This window comes from Peromyscus maniculatus, chromosome 12, assembly GCF_049852395.1.
Source record: "Peromyscus maniculatus bairdii isolate BWxNUB_F1_BW_parent chromosome 12, HU_Pman_BW_mat_3.1, whole genome shotgun sequence".
NCBI lineage: Eukaryota > Metazoa > Chordata > Mammalia > Rodentia > Cricetidae > Peromyscus > Peromyscus maniculatus.
The window spans coordinates 71,056,576-71,071,602 of record NC_134863.1 but is presented as its reverse complement, the minus strand read 5'-3'; the positions used below and the strand labels follow the sequence as shown (position 1 = coordinate 71,071,602).

The following is a 15,027-nucleotide window of genomic DNA, read 5'->3' as shown; positions in this document are numbered from 1 at the left end:
ACTGGTTTATGTTCTGATTCATACAAGTTTATTTCTTACGGTTTCCTTGGTGATACTAATGAAACTGGTGTGGCATGTCTCTAAATCAATTATTTACATTTGTTTTTCTGATCAGGGCACTGTCTATAGGTCATAATCCTGATATTCAAATGATACAGATCACAGAAAGCATTTTTCTTCTGGTTGTCTAGTACTGTGTTTCTAAGTTCTGGAAATTAAGATTTTTGTTACATAAAACTCTCTCAATACTGAGATAGGGCTAGAAAAAAATAAAATTTGACACTTTGGTAAAGTAAAAGTATCTTTACTATTAATATACAAATGGTGAAGAGTGACAATTTTGAAATACCATAAGCCATACTTTCAATGTCTCTCATAAATACAAAACTTCAACATTTGCAGTATACTTTTTACAGTTTAGACATATATATACAGCATTTCATAGGGACATACTATATTGAAATAATAAGAAAACAAGAGAGTTACCTATACAGAATTTGGACAGAATGTATAAGTTAAAAAAATAAAAGGACTGCATGTTTTAATATTATTGAATAGAGAATCGAATTCACATACCTCCACATGTGGTTTTTTAATTACTTTTATTATGAAGTTGATTAAATTCTCAAAGGGATTAGAGACAAATCCTAACCAACAACATTTTTTGAAGATGCAAAATTATTGTTTTAGTGATATTATTGTTACTGTAGCATGTTGTTAAACATTCTGTTTGCAAATTGAATTATAAAGTCTATCTCTGCTTACATAGACTTCCGGATGCCCTTATGGTTTTGTCTTTGCTCTACAATTATTGGCATGAAAATTCACCTAAAATGATTTTATTCTCCGATTAGGCATTTCTGTGTCTCTTCCAAAGCAGGAAATTCATTCTCCTGATAATTTCAGTTCCTTTTCCCTTAATTCTTCAGTTTGGTATTGATAGAAATGCTTCAAACATCATTGCTTTGTCATTTTTCTTCCATGCAAGGCTAAAATTAGACACTGAAAGTATGAGTTTGTAAGTAAGAAACGAATAAAGTTGTGATATATAAATTTACATGGGAAATTTCTATAATAATCACCAATGAACAATGTCTGGTCAGTAACTAGAAAACTGTTGTAAAATAAAGAAAATTAATGAAACTGTATTAACTGAATGATTTATATTATTATAAAGGTATATAGAAATAATGAGCTTTTTTGAGAATATTATATATGTTATCAAATAAATATTTATTATATATAATATAAAAGTCAGAGACTATTATATGAAGAGAGTTATTATTTTAGTAATTTTGTAGACTGTTGTTAAATATCTCCATCTTAATGGGTGAATACAATATTAAACCAAAAAAGGGTGGAGCCCGGAAGAAATTATATGTACCCAGCACTTACTATTGCTAGGCCTTTTATAATATCTGTGTTTATACAAACAAATGGTTGTTTCATATTAGAATATTATTAAGACCATATATATATATGAAATATTATCTTGAATAATTTAACTTCTGTGATTAAATTTGAATTTTTAACCAACCACAATTTAAGCTTAGCATATGTAAATATATCTATATGCTATTTCAATTTTAGACAGAATATTCCAAACAGTTAATTAAGAAATAGAAATTGGAGATAAATAAAAAATTCTCATTGTAAAATGATTTTTAGCATCTATGAAGTTTGTTAAAAAAATTCAGAACGCTATTTGGAAAACAAACTAAGCATTTACATCATACTCCATGAAAAATAATGTAATTTTAAATAACTATGATATGCTTTACCAATATTTTTAAAATTAAAAACGTAAACTTCTCTATTATTTCAATTATAGATATTTTGATCTTTTTTATCTTATCTTCACATAGATGATTTATGATCTCAACAGCAACAATGAAGACCCAAGTGACCCCACAGTAATTGCCCTGATTCTAAATAGCATCTGGTGTATTTCTTAGTGCTAACATCACAGTTTTCCCAATCTGGACTTATCACCTAGAAAAACAATATATGACCAACCGAAGTATCTCATGGATGGACTACAGTACTGTTTTATTATAAGTGAAAATAAATAAAAAAAATAATATATATATATATTGTTTTTGGATTTTGTGTCTCAGGGAAAGAGGTTGGAACAAAGTTTATTCATTGATTGTAAAAAATCGAGCTTTAATGTCACATGTATGATCAAAACTTGTAAATAGTGATAGTAGTTGTAATTTTTCTTTAATAAAATGCCATGCTAATGTAAAGGCACAAAATGAAAAGATAATTTTAATATACAATTAATTGCTGAAATTTATAATTCATTTGATAACTAATATATTTTTATATATGATTCACACAAAGACTAAGATTCATATGACATTTGTTGGATCAAAAATCTTTCAAAAATGATGTAGGTATTAATATTAAAAAATAAAAATTTAAAGACTGTTAATGTTAGACATTAGTATAAATAGAACAGCAATATATCTTATCCACAAATAATAAATTAACCTGTTGAAATCACAATTTTAACACATTCAAAAATCATTGTAAATTATTTTGACACATTTGCATCAATTTTAAAAATAAAATATGTATTAAAATTCAAATATTAAAACTTCCTCTTATCGGGTGTTGAATAGAGATTGTCATATTTGTCTACTCCTAACCTTACATTTGTTCTGTGTTTAAATTGGCAAGGAGTTTAGATGATCTTAACAATACCTAAATTTTGTCTAGTGGACACTTGATTATTATATGGAACTGGACTTTCATATAGTAGAAGTTACATAAATTCATTTACTCAAAGAAGATAAAAAAAATAAGAAATCATTTCAGGCTACTCATAAGTTGAGAATTCACTATATGACATTCTTATTTGGAAACTTTACAAATTGTGTCATTTTAGGAGAATTTCTTTGAAATTTTAAAATGTTTACCACATTAATACGTTGTCTGCAGAGCATTGATTTCAAGGACAGTACTGGTTCCTCCAAACAACTGAAACCGGGCATGAACTCTATCCAAAGTTACCCAATGACTCCATAAGATAGACAAGAAATTTAACACTAAGAATATAAATTTAATTCAGTTTCTTTTCATAGAAAATCTGAAGACATGAGGAAACTAAAGCTTCAAATTGTGAAAACACACAAAAAAATTGTTCTTCTGAATTCTCTGTTCCTGTGGTATAGCACAAATATGACGATTCTAAACATGCGAAATTGCTTTATCAGTCATACAAATTATTTTAATATCATTAGTTGAAAACCATGTGGTTCTATCCAGGAAAAATCAGTGTTCATGGCTATTGCTTCATAGACACCACTAATAAGCCTGTTCACTTTACACAAACAAATTCAAGTATTTCAACTAGTTTTAGCACATTTGGTACAAAAATAAAACAAGCAAAATGAAGTACAGCTAAAACCTGAAACTGAAATGACCAGACAAACATAAGCTAAACATCCCAGGCAAATCTATCAAGAATATGTTTGATAATCAAGTTTGTCAAAGGGTTAAACTGGTTTGTTCGCTTATTTTAGTCTCTGCTCAGATTCTTAAATAGGCACAGATTTCTCTTTTTTTGTGGGGTGGGGTTCTCTCTCTCTCTATTCAGAATATGCCAGGATGGGCAGCAAGGAGAGATCCCTGCATTAACCCTGAATTTCCAGAAAAGCACTGTGGAGATTACAGCATCTTTATATGCAATTGGGCACATTCAGTCTAGCTGACAGCCAGCAGATGAGGTACAAGATACAATAAATCATTTTTCTCTCCTTGGATGACAAGTTTAAGCACTTTATAAATAAAAGTATTCCAGAGTGGCACTAATATGGTATCTAATTTTCATGAAATTACCTCTAAAGAGAGATGGTGTAAAAGCAGGTCTATCTTCACTGTTAAAAATATTCCTCCAATGAACTGTCAGAATGTATTCTCCAATGCATCAATATTGGAGCTATTCACGTGATACCAGAATACCAAAGGTCATGAGGAGGAGGGAGACCATAGAAACCTTAGCAACTCTGACTTAAGAAATTATCTAACCTCGCTGCTCACTTATGTTTATTGACAGCCATAAATGTGTTTTTCCTTTCACGTGAGTTAAATCACAGTTCAGACTTTGACCTAAGAAGTTTGCATAGTGTGTAAGTTAGTAACTATCATATTCTTGTATAGTCCTTAAGAAGGGAATTAGAAAGTCTATGTTGATAGTTAAATGGTTGCTTCAACCATAGTTGTTTATTAAATATTTTAAAATGGGTTTAGAATGTATTTTAAAATACACTGTTTGAAAATAAAACAATAGTAGCATTTCAATCGCTCATTTCTCTTCTGGCACATTTGAATGTTTAATAAATTCACTTTACAATCCATGTACTTTTAATGTCCATTAGCCACTTTCATTTAATAAGGGACATATAATAAAAATGATCGTCTAAATCTGTACACCAAAACATATTTAATAAGACTCAAAGTACTTGAAAACTTTATTTTTGATAAATTATTGTATAAATAAAAATAATCATGTATTTATAAATATATCAAGACAGCATATTGATATTTTCCCATTTAAATTCACTTTATTTGAAGCTGAGGGCAGAAATCAATACCATTTTTACTTGTAATACATTTACTTTTTGCGTAATCCACTGTGAGTGAATATGGTATACATAAAAAGAATTTAGGGAGTTTTTCTAATCTAATTTTACACACAACTAATCTTCTTTTAGATGTGTAACAATTTTGGCCTGGTATCAGTGTATCCAAGATCAATGTCGAAAATGTAATGTGGTCATAAGTTGAAAAGAGTTCTCCAACATTTTTTTCAGTTTCTAATATCTGCAAAAGATAACCAACTGACTCCTACAAGCCTGGGTTCCCTGAAATTCTCCTGATAAAAGTATAACCTTTATTATGTGCCTTCATTTTAACCTGAAAGCCACTTCAATCATGTGTTTGCTCAAGATAAGATTCATGAACATGCAGGGCTTCTGTACACATTTAGCTCACAATGCTTTTGCTCTGCCTTCCGCTTACAACCTATTAGTTTGGGGAGCTGAAATACATCTGTTGGTGTTATGTGAGACAAAATTTTTAAAAGAAAAGCACTTTAGCCATATAATAAATTGCAGTACTTCAGTCATAGAATCAAGCTGATACCCCAAAACTGGTGCCAATCAAGCCTTTCTACCAAAATTCTTAACCAAAATAAACAACCACAACAACAACAACAGAAGGAAAAGGACTGTGGCAGGAGGAGTTGATCATATGTATATGTGTACAAGCTATTCCAAGCTAGACGTTTCCCCAGAAATTAAGGTCAATGGAATAGGTTTGGTCATACTGTCACTGAAATCCCCTTGCTCTTTGTGGTGCTGACCAAGCCGCTGGGACTCGTGGTTACGCTTTACTGTCATCTTCTTTAGACTGGATGATGTCATTAGACACTTTAATTTCTATAGTTTCTGCGTTTAGGACTTCTTTCCCATTTTCTTCTTTTAAAGGCAATTTTCTGGAAATAAACACAGAGATAACAAACTCAATTTCTAAGGATAATTTACACCATGTTTCTGACCATTTCAATAAGCATTTTTGTACATGAAACCTGCTACAGTTAATACACAGAAAAAGATTAAATACTTTGTTTTAATGCTTATTTTATTCTTTGAGAGAATAACACTTCCTCTTCGTAGTCCTTCCTGCTAGCCCTACTGTATGCTTTTGGGGCTCTCCTTTAAATTCAGAGCCTCTTTATTTCCATTAATTGTTGTTGAATACATATGTGTACATGAATATACAAATATATTCTGAAATCCAACCTACTCAGTCACTACAATCTTCCTTTTCAGAATGTTTTCAGAGACAACCTTTTAAGTTTTTAAAGAATTTATTACAAAATAAAATAATATGTAGCAAAATAGTTTGCATTTATCATTGTAAGAATGTAATGTAATACAGAGGATATGTGAAAAATGTATTTGTGAATTCTGGTGATCCTAATTGTTCATTGTGGCTAACTTAGTTTTGATAATTTAAGTTTAAATTACAAATAAATTGCCGGATGGTCATGGTACATGTCTTTAATCCTAGCACTTGGGAGGTAGAGGCAGGCAGATCTGTATGAGTTTGAGGTCAGCCTGGTCTACAGATCGAGTTCCAGGACAGCCAAGGCTACACTGAGAAAGCCTGTCTCAAACCATTCCCTAAAATAAATAAATAAACAAAAAATAAATATGAAAATATTGAATTATTAAAAGCCTAAATCCTGACACATGTCCACTACTTGGATTATCATCTCTAATATTTATCACATAGGACAATCTAGGGTCTCTACATACATGTGACAGTTGTGTAGCTTGGTCAACATGTAGGACTGCTAACAGTGGAAGCTGGGACTGCCCCTAACGAGTTGGCTGGCTTTGGTATCCTATTCCTCATACTGGGTTGCCTTGTGCAGCTTCAGTACAAGGGGTGGAGCTTAGTACTACAGCAAATTCATATGCCATGCTTTGTTGACACCCATGGGAGGTCTGCCTCTTTCTGAACAGAAACAGAGGAAGAGCGGATGGGGAGCAAGAAAGGGAAGGAAATTAGAAGAGAGGAGGGAGGCAAAATTACAGTCAGGATGTAAGATAAATGAATTAATTTAATTAATAATAATAAAAACCCTATAAAAATTGGTGGGTGGCAATGTAATTTCATGAAACTAAAAATTATGTTAGTTACCAATATTATTTCTAAATTAATGGAGAGTAATGTTATTTAGGAAGTTAATCCTTGTATTTTATATTTATGTATATGTTTCTTTGGCATTTTCAGTATTATTTTTCCTCATACTTTTATAATATTGCTGAATATATATTGTGAGAACTGTTTCTGATTCTGAAAACAAAACAATGCCCATTTTAAAAAAGTTTTTTTTTATGTCTATGAATGTTTGCGTACATATGCATGTATGTACACTGTTTTTTCAGGGTGCCCCCGGAGGCCAAAAAAAAATGTGTAAGGTTTCTTGGAACTGGAGTTGCAAATGGTTGCGAGGCTTCCTGGGGTGCTGGCTGGGAACTGAACCTGGGTTCTCAATAAAAGGAACAATTGATTTTAAACACCTAACCATCTCTACAGGTTCCTGGTTTTTTACTAAAATTGGTATAGCTCCATTAATTTTCTTTTTTCCTCTCTCTCTCTCTTTTTTTTTTTTTTTTTTTTTTTGAGACAGGGTTTCTCCATTTGGAGCCTGTCCTGGATCTCGCTCTGTAGGCCAAGCTGTCCTCGAACTCACAGAGATCTGCCTGGCTCTGCCTCCCAAGTGCTGAGATTTAAAAGGTGTGCAACACTGCCATCCCACTGGCTTCATTAAATTTTAACTTGACAAAATTGAATGAAAATCTCCTTTCTTTTTTCTATTGTAACATTCACTAGTTCAGTGATCCATCTTATGGATGCTACCTTTGGAACTAATTCTTCCTTATTGACAAAATGATGCTCTAAATGTTCACAAATACAAATTGAGCTCATCTTACTCTTTAATTTTATCATTATGTGGGAAAATTAATGTTGCTACTTTAGTTGACCTGGGTTCACTTGCAACTTACATTATATTTTGAATAATGAAAATAAGCATTTTATCATGAAAACCCAAGCAATTATGTTAAAAGTAATCAATTGAATTCAGGGAGCAATGGGGTAGTTTAGATGGAAGGGAGGTGAATACTGAAAAGAAGAAAAGGGAGACAAACTAAGGCATCAAAGGCCTTGCCTGGCAGTGAATCTTATGAGCAACAACCGTAACCTGCTAGTTAAGGCGGCATGACAGCTAGAGTGAAACTAATTACCTCATTATTGGACTTGAGACCTGCTCCCCCCTCCCCCCAAAAAATATCCATTCTTGGTGTTATAAACTGGTCAAAAAACAGTGGTTGAGAAGATATTAGGTCCCAGAGTTGATCTTATTACTGTTGTTAGGCTAAACTGAAAAGATTCCATACTAATTATCCATGTTTCTAAACTTAGGCAAATGCTTCTTTCGGTCTCAGTCACCCTTTCCATGAATGGGAGTCAATGCAGAGTCCCAAAGCCGCTCAAGGTGCTGCTAGAAAGTGGCAGTTGAGAACTAATGCCCGGAAGAGGGGGACGTTAACACCAACCACTCAGATACTCATAGAACACACGGAAGAGGGGCCAAATTAATGAGTCCAGTGATGGAAAGAATTTCTGTGAAATGTTTTCTTCTGGGAATTAGGGGCATTGGTAACATGATCACAATGAAGGGACAGCTATCCACCTCGACTGGCACAATCTGAGACATAATTTCTCGTGCATTAGGGACATGCTTTATGGGTCCTCTTGCAGAACTGTTGCTGACTAGTGGATCATGGCTCAAAAGCAGCCATTCTCTTCTGTTGTACACTCCTTGCTGAGTCACTGTCTCTCCGTCATAGTCCAGGAGATAGAGAGACTCATGGACACAAAAGGTACATGTTACAAACTCTGTCAACAGAGACAAGGATGTGAGATAAGGAGATTGACAAGACTAGGAATAAGATGAGAGACACTACAGAAGAGAGGAATCAGAATACGCAGGACATGTTTATGAAATGGTCAAAGAATAAATTTAGTGAAAGTACGTGAAATAATAATTTCCTTAATAATCTAACTATTCTGCAATATTTATCAATATTCAGTGTGTTAACTCATTTCCTGCCACATATATATTTCAGTAAAATTTATTTACAATTTAAAATATCATTTCCCTCAAATTATCAATCAGTGTAAGGAAATCCAATTCTGAAACACATTTTCTATTTTTAACATTTGGTATGAGAGTGTAAATATATAATTTAAGGCTTAAATTTTACTGATACTGATAGAGAATTTTCAAGTGAAAGAAATTAAAGAAATAGATTACAATGCCGGGTGGCAGTGGTGCCCAACTTTAATCCCAGTGCTCAGGAGGCAGAGCCAGGTGGATCTCTGTGAGTTCTAGGCCAGCCTGGTCTATGGAGTGAGATCCAGGACAGGCACAAAACAAACAAACAAAAACAAAATAAAAACAAAGCAGCAAACAACAACAACAAATCAAATGGACTACAATAGTCAAATGAAGTTGTATTAAAAAAATAATTCCATTAATGCTAATGATATCTTTGATTTCTTGTTACCACTAACTACAACGCTTTTCCACTTTACTGTTATTGATTCCCAAATACAAGCATTTGCGCTACGTACTCAGGCTCTGTTAATGGTGTGGTTTCATTTGGCTCGTTGACTGGACTCCCATCTTCATGATTTGTGATTCTTTCATCCTCTGTTCTCATTTCCACAATTGGTTCTTTTGATCCATCTTTCCTAAAAAGATATATTAAAATATTTATTTCTTCAATGTGTCAAATGCTCAAGTGTGAATGACACACACACACACACACACACACACACACGGTAGACACTTTCCAGTTAATCAAACTTGAATATTTTTTCTTTTAAATTCCTATTTTCATGATTTTCTATTAAGTAACTGTAAAGAAGATATCAATCTCTTATTATCATTGTCAAAACAAAGGAACATTATTTTGGAAAAAGTAATTTGGATTTTAAAATCAATTTTTAAAAATTAAAATATTTTATTAATCAAAGCTTAAAATATGAAGACTTTCATGCCTGTTAAAAAAGTTAAGAGTAAAAATTTTTAAAACAATTAAGAAATTCATAGCAGCATAGGAAACAATCACTAGAAATACTGTTTCAATTACACAATGCTGAAAATAAAATATATATGCCTTCCCGGAGTTGTAAGACTATCTCATCAATAATGTTCTCCACAGGTCTCTCTCTATACATAGAAATAAACAACAGTAACAGAAATACCAACAATAATTTTATTGACTGAATTTACCAGACAATGAATCACAGAAAATTATTAAGATGTAAACTATGATGAAAGAGAAATTGTACACTAAATTAAGCTCACTGTTATTGATATGCCACATAAACTTTCAATCGAGACTAATTTCTGTCCTTTACATTTTGTTTTCTTTTTTTTAAATAAACTTTTTTTTTTCATTTTACATACCATCCCCAGTTCCCTCTCCTTCCCCTTCTCCTACCCCAGGAAGAGAAAATTGTTAAGATCTCCTGGGTAAACAGAGAAGTGGGTAGAACAGAGGGGATGGAGGAGTAGAACATGAGAAACCAAGATAGTGGAGTTGGGGGTGGGACAGAGAGGAAGAGCAATGAAAGAGTTTTCTTGATAGAGGGAGCCCTTATGGGCAAGGGAGAAACTTGGAGCTAGGGAAATTCCCAGGAATCCACAAGGATGACCCCAGCTAAGACTCCTAGCAAGAATGGAAAGGGTGCCTGAACTGGCCTTGCCCTGTAATCAGATTAGTGACTACCTTAAATGTCATCATAGAACCTACATCCAGTAACTGATGGAAGCAGATGCAGTGATCCACAGCCAAGCGCTGGGCTGAGTTCCTGGACATCACTTGAAGAGAGGGAGGAGGGATCACATGAGTTAGGGGAATAAAGATCATGATGGGGAAAAACACAGACACAGCTGAGCAGAGCTCTTCAGAGCTCAAGAACTCTGGACTGACAGCCGAGGAACCAGCCTGGAACCAAACTAGGCCCTCTGAATGCGGGTGACAGTTGTGAGGCTACATTTTGTTTTCAATCTCAAACTGAAGAAAATATATTTGGAACAACTGAAACTTTTAGTAATTATTAATTAATTAATTAATTATGATGTGTTATGTAAGATTTGTGTATGTATGTATGTATGTATGTATGCATGTATGTATGTGTATTTGTGTGTGTGTGTGTGTGTGTGTGTGTGTGTGTTGTGTGTTGTGTGTGCCTGTGGAAGAATTATAAAATGGTTTCAGTTGAAATACCAGAGACAAGAGTAGCAAAGCAAACCTGAAGACTAGCAAAGTAAATAAAGCTTCAAGTCAATGACAAAAACTTGTATATGCATTTAGTGATTATTAAATGTAATATTGCTGTGTTGGTTAAAAGATAAATGAAAAAACAACACAATAGAGAACACAAGAAAAGACTCTCTTCTACATGCCTGTCAGATATTGTCAAAAGACATTACTATTTGTAAACAACGTATGGCAGTTTCAATTAGCAGTGCGGTTGTGTAAACATAGATTAAGGTGAAATTACTGTGAAGAATCTGGATCCCAACCATGGTAAGTTTAAGTAAAAGATAGGAATATAGAAGTTTTCTGGACATTAAACGAAGTTAACTTAGTGCATTTTTATAACTTAAAACTCTCAAAGCAGAACCAAAAATTAGAAGACTAGAAAATTTTACTGTATTAAATTTAAATGTCTGTGTTCTTGAATGGCAACATTTGACATTCGAATGATTTCAGAAAACTATGAGACCTAATTGAAAATTACATATTATAATTATAATTTATAAAATAACAGAAATAAAATGCAAAAAAAAAATGTTCTTGTTCTGGGGTATTTTGAACTGATATAATCACTTGAGTTTTCTTCCCCCCTCAGGGTCTCCAAAAGCTGGAGAGGCATATTCTATATCCCTTCAATTCCACAGTTAAATGTAGAAAAGAAATTTTGAATTGGGATTTCACAGAAGTAAAGTGAACACTACTAAAATATCAGTTAAAATTTTAATGATAAAATAAAATATGCCATAATGAACTATTGAATAGAGATTTAAAGGCACAATGCATCTATACACATAATATAGACAAATTTTGCAAACAAATATTAGATGGAGTGAAGAAGTTAGGAAAATGCTCATTGTGGATGCATCCATTTGTGTACTACTCACATGGTAAAAATCAATATGTAGTCTAAGAAATTTAAAGTAGAACTTCTTATTTAAAATTAAATAAAGAATGCAAAGGAAATTTAAATGATAAAATTATTATACTGATGAGAAACTTGAACAAGAGTGTCTAGTCTGTGGACATCTAGTAAGCTGCACACGCATGCTCTATGGTTACACATCTGTGAACCCTTTACTCCCATAATTGTCAAAGCATTCAGATCACAACAATTCTAAATGTAGAGATAGACATATGTGCACCTATGTGTCTTCGTTTGCTTTCTATCGCTGTGATACATGCGCTGATCTAAAGCAGCTTAGCAAGGAAATGATTTATTTGTCATACAAGTCCTGATCACTGTAGTGGGTAGCCATTCCAGCTTTGATCTGGAAGTTCCAAATCCCATTGAGGCTTCAGTCTCGCCTACAAGGCGGGGCCAAGAGGGAAGCAGTAGTAACTTCAACAGAGCAGGGAACCTGTGAGTTTGAGGCCAGCCTGGGCTACCAAGTGAGTTCCAGGAAAGGTGCAAAGCTACACAGAGAAACCCTGTCTCGACACCCACCCCCCCCCCCCAAAAAAAAAGAACTGAAGCCGACACCATGGAAGAATGCTGCTTGCTCCTGCTGATCGGTTCAGTTTGCTTTCTTATATTAACCCCAGGATATTCCCCAGGTTTATGCTGTCCATAGTTCTGATCCCTTCCACATCTATTTCCAGTTAAGGAAATATTCTATAGACATGCCTACAGGACAGTCTGCTCTGTGCAATTTTTCAGTGGAGGTTCCTTGTTCTCAGATGACTCCATCTTATGTCACGTTGACCAAAAACTAACTAGCGAAATATACTCAGAATTCTGATATACATCTTAACATATACTACTATTGCTATATATACATAGGAAAAACACAAATAACATTTTATTTTTAAAATGATATTGAACAAGTACCAAATTAAAAAAAAACAACTTTAAGCAGAGAAAAGCCCTACTACTAGGCAAACAGAATTATGTAATTAAATTACATATATGATTTTCCCATGGCTACACAGGTGGGAAAAAGAATAGATAATATTAGATAATAAAAAGAAAATTTCCTGACTAGCTCCCAGAAGACAGTGAAGCTGAAGAAGAGGTGGAGTGAGAGTAATTATATAAAGCATGAAACTATCAAAGAACAAATTTTATAGTCATTTGAAATGTCCTGAAATGACCAAACCTCAAAGAAAACACTCTACAGACAACTCCTGAAACACTTTGCCAGATACAAAGCACTGCAAGCAGAAGCACTCCTTCACTGGAAGTTTTAAATTAGGAAAAAAAATTTCAGAAAAAAATTTAGCAGTAGTTGCCTTGGGTTGGGATGTTAATGTAAGATCAACTTGGAAAGAACGTAAATGAACTATTTGTAGATGCTTCCATAGTCTTGCTCCTTGGAAAGAATTTATCAAAGTTGTATTCATATTTGTGAGAATACATCAAATAGAATATTCTGTGTGTATGTTTGCATGTACACATATTATACAGATTTAATGTCAGCACAGACAGTAATATTTGCACTGTATTCTAGCTGAACACCTGGTGTGTCTTAGAAGACAGCCCTGAACAAAGCATTCAAGTTGAATTTGAGTATCACTCATGGGAGTGGTGCTGGTGTCTAATACTCACAGGTATGCTGCCTTCCCTTCTTCAAGTTCTTTGCTCTTTCCACTGGAGCCACTTTTCTTCCCACACATTCTTCTGGTAATGCACATTAGTAACCCACATTGTCGAATGAAGAAGCAGCTGACATCTATCACCACAAGGATTAGCAAAAGGGCAGCAACTCCAAGGCCAATGATGGCTCCTAGCCCAAGACCATTAAAAAGTGTGTCTTAAAAAAGAAAAAAAAATTTCATAAAATCTCCGCAATACAAGCTATGAAGAACTATTTTTAAAGTAACTTCTAGAAAGATATATACTCAAATATAGGTTAAGAAAACATGTAGTAATGTCTGGATGGCTTCAATACTTTGATTACTGGGACATATTGTCTAGCTATCAACCATATTTTAGGAAGTGACATGTTAATAGGTTAGTTATTTTTCAAACTTTCCTTAGAAAGAATATAAGTAACTTCTATTCAATATAGTCCTAGATGCACTGTAGGGAAGAAAACAAATATTATCATATCATGAACCAACTTGAACAGAAAGTCAAAGTTAATCACAATGTTAAAAAGTAACTATATTATTTTTATTAGAGAAGGGTTATATAAGTGTTCATTCAGTATGATGGTATTTTGGCATTCTAACTAAAACTTAAATTGGATGTCTCCAAGCACTTGGCTTTGACAGAAGAGACAGATTTTTAAACACCTGCTAAGAATAATTTTGAAATCATCTCTTCAAAAAAGATGGTTGCTTGTGTTTTGTAGGTAATATTTTAACATTAAAGGACTATAGCTGGGTGGTGGTGGCACACACCTTTAATCCCAGTACTCGGGAGGCAGAGGCAGGCATATCTCTGTGAGTTCAAGGCCAACTTGGTCTACAGCGTGAGTTTCAGGACAGTCAGGGCTGTTACATAGACAAACCCTGTTTTGTAAAATGAGAGAGAGAGAGAGAAAGAGAGAGAGAGAGAGAGAGAGAGAGAGAGAGAGAGAGAGAGAGAGAGAAGGTGCATTTCTTAGATGAACCAATTTTCCTTGGCATGTATTTGTAGGTAGTAACAAGTGTCATGCAGATTCTGTCTGTGAACAGGTGACTGGGAGGAGGAGGTAAGAGAAAAGTCGAAATATTGAGAGTCAGCTAGTAATGAAAACAAGTAAATGATCCTATATCTGCAGTTGAAGATGACAAGATTATACAATCATAACACTGTAAGTAGGAAAATAAATTGAATATTGTCTTATCTAGAGGAAAAGAAGGTGATGCAACTATTTCATACATTTTTAATTATGAATAAAATATATTCCAAGAATTGCATATGACTTTATAAAATTGTACATCTCTTTAATGATAAAATATATTTATTTTGCCAAAAATAAAAATTGAATGGTCCTTTAGTAATTATTATGAAACCAAAAATGAAAGATATAGATGCTTCTGTGACACACGCATAGATGATGCATAAAACTGATGTTTTATCTTTAAAATCCTATGTAACCTCCGTAGATTGCTTGCTGTACATAATCCAAAAACCAAATTTCCAAAAAGTGAGTAGAAAAAAATACAGGTGAAATGGGACTTCATA

General features: G+C 33.5%; 1 protein-coding gene across 1 annotated transcript in view; it reads right to left on the bottom strand.

Annotated features, from left to right (window-relative positions):
• Window positions 1-2,147: 2,147 nt before the first annotated feature.
• The window catches only part of Ncam2 (neural cell adhesion molecule 2), a 423,714-nt gene continuing 410,834 nt past the window's right edge, over window positions 2,148-15,027 (bottom strand). The window contains exons 16-18 of the mRNA XM_076549131.1: window positions 13,462-13,666; window positions 9,220-9,339; window positions 2,148-5,503 (exon numbers count right to left, since the gene is read on the bottom strand). Coding sequence (XP_076405246.1) covers window positions 5,392-5,503; window positions 9,220-9,339; window positions 13,462-13,666 — 437 coding nt within the window. The 3' untranslated portion in view covers window positions 2,148-5,391. The remainder of the gene's footprint in view (window positions 5,504-9,219; window positions 9,340-13,461; window positions 13,667-15,027) is intronic.